General features: G+C 43.2%; 1 protein-coding gene across 1 annotated transcript in view; it reads left to right on the top strand.

The window, feature by feature from the left end:
- Window positions 1-961: 961 nt before the first annotated feature.
- ddx18 (DEAD (Asp-Glu-Ala-Asp) box polypeptide 18) overlaps window positions 962-6,121 on the top strand; it is a 50,519-nt gene continuing 45,359 nt past the window's right edge. The window contains exon 1 of the mRNA XM_048599232.1: window positions 962-1,025. Within this exon, the coding sequence (XP_048455189.1) occupies window positions 962-1,025 (64 nt within the window). The remainder of the gene's footprint in view (window positions 1,026-6,121) is intronic.

Raw genomic sequence — 6,121 nt, 5'->3', positions numbered from 1 at the left:
GTCGGCCAGGGAAGTCAGGTTTATGGATTTTGGGAAGGAGATAGAAACGGGCAGTGCGGGGTTGGGGAACGATGAGGTTGGAGGCTGTGGCTGGGAGGTCACCTGAAGTGATGACATTATGAATGGTTTAATGGTCAGGGGTGGGGTCATGATCGAGGGGGTGGTAGGAGGAGGTGTCAGAGAGTTGGTGCCGGATCTCAGCTATGTAAGGGTCAGTGCGCCATACCACTACCTCGCCTCCTTTATCTGCTGGTCTGATGGTGAGGTTGGGGTTGGAGCAGAGGGAGCGGAGGGCTGCATGTTCCATGGGGGAGAGGTTGGAGTGAGTGAGAGGGGTGGAGATTTGACGCGATTGATGTCACGACGGTGGTTGGAAATGAAGAGGTCGAGGAATGGTAGGTAGCCTTGAATGGTGTCCAGGAGTATGGGGTGTGTTGGAGGCGGAAGAAGGAGTCTGTAGAGGGTGGTTTTGACTCGCAGTTAAAGAAATAAGTGTGGAGGCGGAGGCAGCAGAAAAAGTGTCTGACATCCAAACATGAATGGAATTCATTGATGTATGGGCACACGGCAATAGAGGTGAGTCCTTTGCTGAGGACTGACCGTTTGTCCTTAGTGAGGGGGAGGTCTGCAAGGATGGTGATAACCCGGCAGGATTTGGGGCTGGGATTGGGAGTGGAGCTGGTAGCTGGGCTGGAGCTGGGTGTGGAGGCAGAGTTAGTGGCATTGTCAGCAGCGTCGGCAGTGGGTGGGGCGACTTTGGCGTCGGTATTTTTGGTGTCGGCGGCGCAAGCGGCGACATTGGCGTCAGTGGTATTGTCTTCGGCATCATCGGCAGAAGTGACGTTGGTGGTGTCTGCGGCGATGTTGGTGTCAGTGTCGTTGGTGGAAGCGATGTCATCGCTCTCTCAATGTCAGCGATGGAAGTGGTAGCATCCGCGGTGTGAATGGCAGCAGTAGCAGCATGCTTTCTGACAGTGGAAGTGATGTGAACGGCTTCGGCAGAAGTGATGAGGTCAGTAGTGTCAGTGAGAGAGGCAGTGGTGACCACATGGTCAATGGCGCCGGGCACATTGAGGGGGAGGTTCTTTAATTTTGTTCCAAATTTTGTTCCAAATTGCCATTCCTGAGGCTTCCCAACACTTCTGTTAACTTTTCCTCTCTTTTCCTGATTCCCACCCACCTGGCCACACCAAAGTAACACACAAACACCCCACTGCTCTCAGACATACCAGAACCAATACCATTTGCTAATTAACTCTGTGCTAGCATCAGCAAACACATCCCTCTCCACCACCATACATTTTTGTAAAGGGGATGCTATGTTCGAATTTCAGGATAGGCTTTTGCATTCACTTTCCAGCAGATTTTCTAGCTCAGGAGCCTCAGAGCTTATGTTCCTCCTGAACATGGGAGGAGCACACAAGCCTGCGTATCATGCATGTTTCATGGTCCTTTAAGAGATATTTTCCTATTTCAAGATGATTTGAATCATGACACACAACTGGAAGCATGCTGATCTTTGTACTTTAATAACTGATTGTTAACACAGATACTGCTGTTTCTGTGAATGTAATATTTATACATAATATTTGATTGTAATAAGTTTCTCTTGGACCAATACCACAATATCCACACCCAATGTCTTATGTTATGGTGGTAACATAAGCATTGCCACAATCAGGAACAACATCAGGCTGGAGGCAGAAATCACATTATGGTCAGCAGCATAGCCATCTGTAACAAAAAGGCTTCAAGAGCTTGGCGGTAGATATTTGAAAAACTAATTGAAGAATAATCAGCCAACAGTGTTGGATAATTGAGAATGTTGGCAATCAGCAGACCAATTTCTCTGAATCACATGGCTGTACAGATCTCTAGCTAGGGCCAACAATAAAACACAGCTAATTTATTTTTGAGTACAATGTATAGTTCTTTCATGATAAAATAAATTTCCAAGAATGTCTTACATCTGTACTGAAAGTCTCCCTCTGCCTTGGGGAAACAAAAAGTAATGGCTTCTCATCTGTTTTTTTTTTAAATAATCACAGTTAAGCTATTCTGAAAGCACAGATCTAAATCTCCTGCAAAATGTAGAGATTGCGTAAAAACTCTTTCTAAAAAAGGCTCTACATTCAAAAGTTTTACCTCCATGCAAACTTCTGTCAGTTCTGCCATTTGTTTTCTCAATATCAGCACAAAAATGTAAAAAGCCTATGCGATGTCATCATTCCCTATTTGGTGTGAACAGCACCTAAAGGCAGAAACCTGTACCTACAAGTCTACAATTTTTAACAAAACACCTTAAAAGAACCAAAGCCAATGGAGTAGTAATTTTAATTTACACTGACAAAGTCAGTGACACACAGCTTAAGATGGAGAGTACAAAGTTTTTAAGGCAGAATCATAAATAGCAGAAAATTAATTATAGATTGGGCCATATTCAATAGCACCCTTACTGAATTACAGCAATGTAAACACTATACACAGTTCTATTTTACAGTTTAATTGATAGATGATTCTAAGAAAAGAGTACTAAAGATCTGGCTTGCCATTTGCAAGGAGAAACTGCACATATTTACTGCAACCAGTCTTTCCACTGATGGGCAGAAAGATTCTGAAAATATCAGGAAGCTGCTCAAAGACAAGCTCATGATAACATTTAGTTACAAAATCAATAGACTCCAGCTCATGCCATTTAGACAGGCATCCTAAGAGTCTATTCATCAGTTCGTCAGAACATAAGAACATAAGGACGAGGAGCAGGAGTAGGCCACCTGGCCCCTCGAGCCTGCCCCGCCATTTAATAAGATCATGGCTGATCTTTTTGAGACTCAGCTCCACTTACCCGCCCACTCACCATAACCCTTAATTCCTTCACTGTTCAAAAATTTATGTAACCTTGACTTAAACACATTCAGCGAGGTAGCTTCAACCGCTTCACTGGGCAGGGAATTCCACAGATTCACAACCCTTTGGGTGAAGAAGTTCCTCCTGACCTCAGTCCCACATCTGCTTCCCTTTATTTTGAGGCGATGCCCTCTAGTCCTAGTTTCACCTGCGAGTGGAAACAACCTCCCTGCCTCCACTTTATCTATTCCCTTCATAATCTTATATGTTTCTATAAGATCGCCCCTCATTCTTCTTAATTCCAAAGAGTATAATCCCAGCCTACTCAGTCTCTCTTCATAATCCAACCCTCTCAACTCTGGAATCAACCGAGTGAACCTCCTCTGCACCCCCTCCAGTGCTAGTATATCTCTTCTCAAGTAAGGAGACCAAAACTGCACACAGTACTCCAGGTGTGGCCTCACCAGGACCCTATACAGCTGCAGCATAGCCTCCCTGTTTTTAAACTCCATCCCTCTCGCAATGGCAGACAAAATTCAATTTGCCTTTTTAATTACCTGCTGCACCTGCAATCCCACCTTCAGCGATTCATGCACAAGGACATTCAAGTCCCTCTGCACAGCAGCGTGCTGCAATATTTTACCATTTAAAACATAGTCCATTTTGCTGTTATTCCTACCAAAATGGATGACCTCACACTGATCAACATTGTACTCCATCTGCCAGACCTTTGCCCACTCACTTAGACTATCTATATCCCTCTGCAGACTTTCAGTGTCTTCTGCACACTTTGCTCTACCACTCACCTTAGTGTCATCTGCAAATTTTGACACACCACACTTAGTCCCCAATTCCAAATCATCTATGTAAATTGTAAACAATTTAGGTTCCAACACTGACCCCTGAGGCACACCACTAGCCACTGACCGCCAACCAGAAAAACACCCATTTACCCCTACTCTTTGCTTTCTACTGGTCAACCAATCCTCTATCCATGCCAATACATTACCTGTAATACCCAGCAACTTTATCTTATATAGCAGCCTTTGGTGTGACACCTTGTCAAGTGCCTTCTGGAAATCCAGAAACACCACATCCACCGGTTCCCCATTGTCCACCATGCAAGTAATGTCCTCAAAGAATTCCACCAAATTAGTTAAACATGACCTACCCTTCATGAACCCATGCTGGGTGTTCCCAATGGGACAATTTATATCCAGATGTCTTGCTATGTCTTTCTTAATGATAGATTCAAGCATTTTCCCCACTACCAAAGTTAAGCTAACTGGCCTATAGTTACCTGCTTTTTGTCTACTTCCTTTTTTAAACAGTGGCATCACATTCCAATCTGCGGGAACCACCCCAGCGTCCAGTGAATTAGGGTAAATAATTACTAGTGCATTTGCTATTTCCCCCATCACCTCTTTTAGTACCCTGGGATGCATTTCATCAGGGCCAGGAGATTTGTCTACCTTTAGCCCCATTAGCTTGCCCAGCACTGCCTCCTTAATGATAATGATAGTTTCTAGGTCCTCACCTGCTACAACCTTCTTGCCATTAGTTTTCGGCATGTTATTTGTGTCTTCCACTGTGAAGACCGACACAAAATAACTGTTTAATGTCTCGGCTATTTCCTCATTCCCAGTTATTAAATTGGCCTTCTCATCCTCTAAAGGACCAATGTTTACCTTCGCCACTCTTTTATGATTTACATATTTATAGAAACTTTTGCTGCCTGTTTTTATATTCTGAGCTAGTTTACTCTCATAACCTATCTTACTTTTCTTTGCAACTTTTTTTGTGGTTTTCTGTTGGCCTTTAAAGATTTCCCAGTCTACCAGTTTCCCACTACTCTTTGCTTTTTTGTGTGTGTTTTTTTTCAATCTGATACTTTCCTTTATTTCCTTAGACATCCATGCCTGGCTCTCTCTTTTCCTACAGTTCTTCCTTATCACTGGAATATACTTCTGCTGAGCACTGTGAGAAATTGTTTTGAAAGTCCTTCACTGTTCATCAATTGACCCACCATAAAGTTTTTGCTCCCATTCTACCTTAGCTAACTCCTTCCTCATTCCTTCATAGTCTCCTTTGTTTAAGCACAGGACATAGGTACTGGATTTAACCTTCTTACGCTCCATCTGTATTTTAAATTTGACCATACTGTGACTGCTCCTTCTGAGAGGATCCCTAACTGTGACATCATTAATTATTCCTGTCTCATTACACAGGACTAGATCTAGGATAGCTTGCTCCCTTGTAGTTTCCATTACATTAGAAGATGCCATGGGAAAGGACATGAACGAGGCTTTGCAGAAGGGGAACTGTAAAAGAGACTCAGTGAGTTAGTCATTGCTTTTACAACTGTAAAAACAATGAGACAGAGACAGGATCTTCTGGACAAGGAAAATGGGCAAGGCATTGATGCATTACTTGAGGATGGATGCAAGTCTCAAGTCATAATGGCAGGCAAACAGCAATTACATGCTTTAGATGCAGCTAACACTATTGCACACCAACCCACAAAGTATGTAACTGATGCTATTTGCCACCTCACCAAAGGTTGTCCAGTTATTTTTGGATATCTATAAAAATATTAGAAATCACATGACAACAGGTTATAGTTCAACAGGTTATAGTTCAACAGGTTTATTTGAAAACACAAGCTTATGGAGCGTCACTCCTTCTTCAGGTGTTAGTGAGAGAGTTAGTATCAGATACAGAATTTTAAGAGGTCAAAGGGTCACACCATTGATCAGGATGTTTTATCAAACCTGTGATGTTGTTAAATCTTTAATCAGTTAGAAGGTTTTATTTGATTAATATGTACATGTAAATCCCTGAATTCCTTTCATGTCAGACTCGGATCTTCAGGTAAACATCCTTCAAGGTGGACTTCGGGATTCGCTACAATACAGTCACTAAGCAGAAGCTGTTAAGCCAACTGGGCTCTTGTGTTCATGTCGGTCTACAGGTGACCCTATCACACTATCACACTACACACTCTCACAAACACACTCACACACATGCATACATACACACACACTCACACACAAACCCACTCACTTCCCCACATATTCTCTCTCACATAGTTCCTCTCTCAAACACACAGTCTCACACACTGTCTCTCTCTCACACACACATACACACATCCTCGCTCATACAAACACTGTCTGTCAAGTACACACACACTCTCTCTCCCTCACACATACCACATACACACACACAATCTCTCCCACACACACACACACTCACTCACTCTCCCTCATACACACAC

The sequence above is a fragment of the Rhincodon typus genome, chromosome 7 (genome assembly GCF_021869965.1).
Source record: "Rhincodon typus isolate 14 chromosome 7, sRhiTyp1.1, whole genome shotgun sequence".
Taxonomy (NCBI): Eukaryota; Metazoa; Chordata; class Chondrichthyes; order Orectolobiformes; family Rhincodontidae; genus Rhincodon; species Rhincodon typus.
Note: the sequence above shows the minus strand (reverse complement) of the source record. Positions and strands in the feature narration are given on the sequence as shown.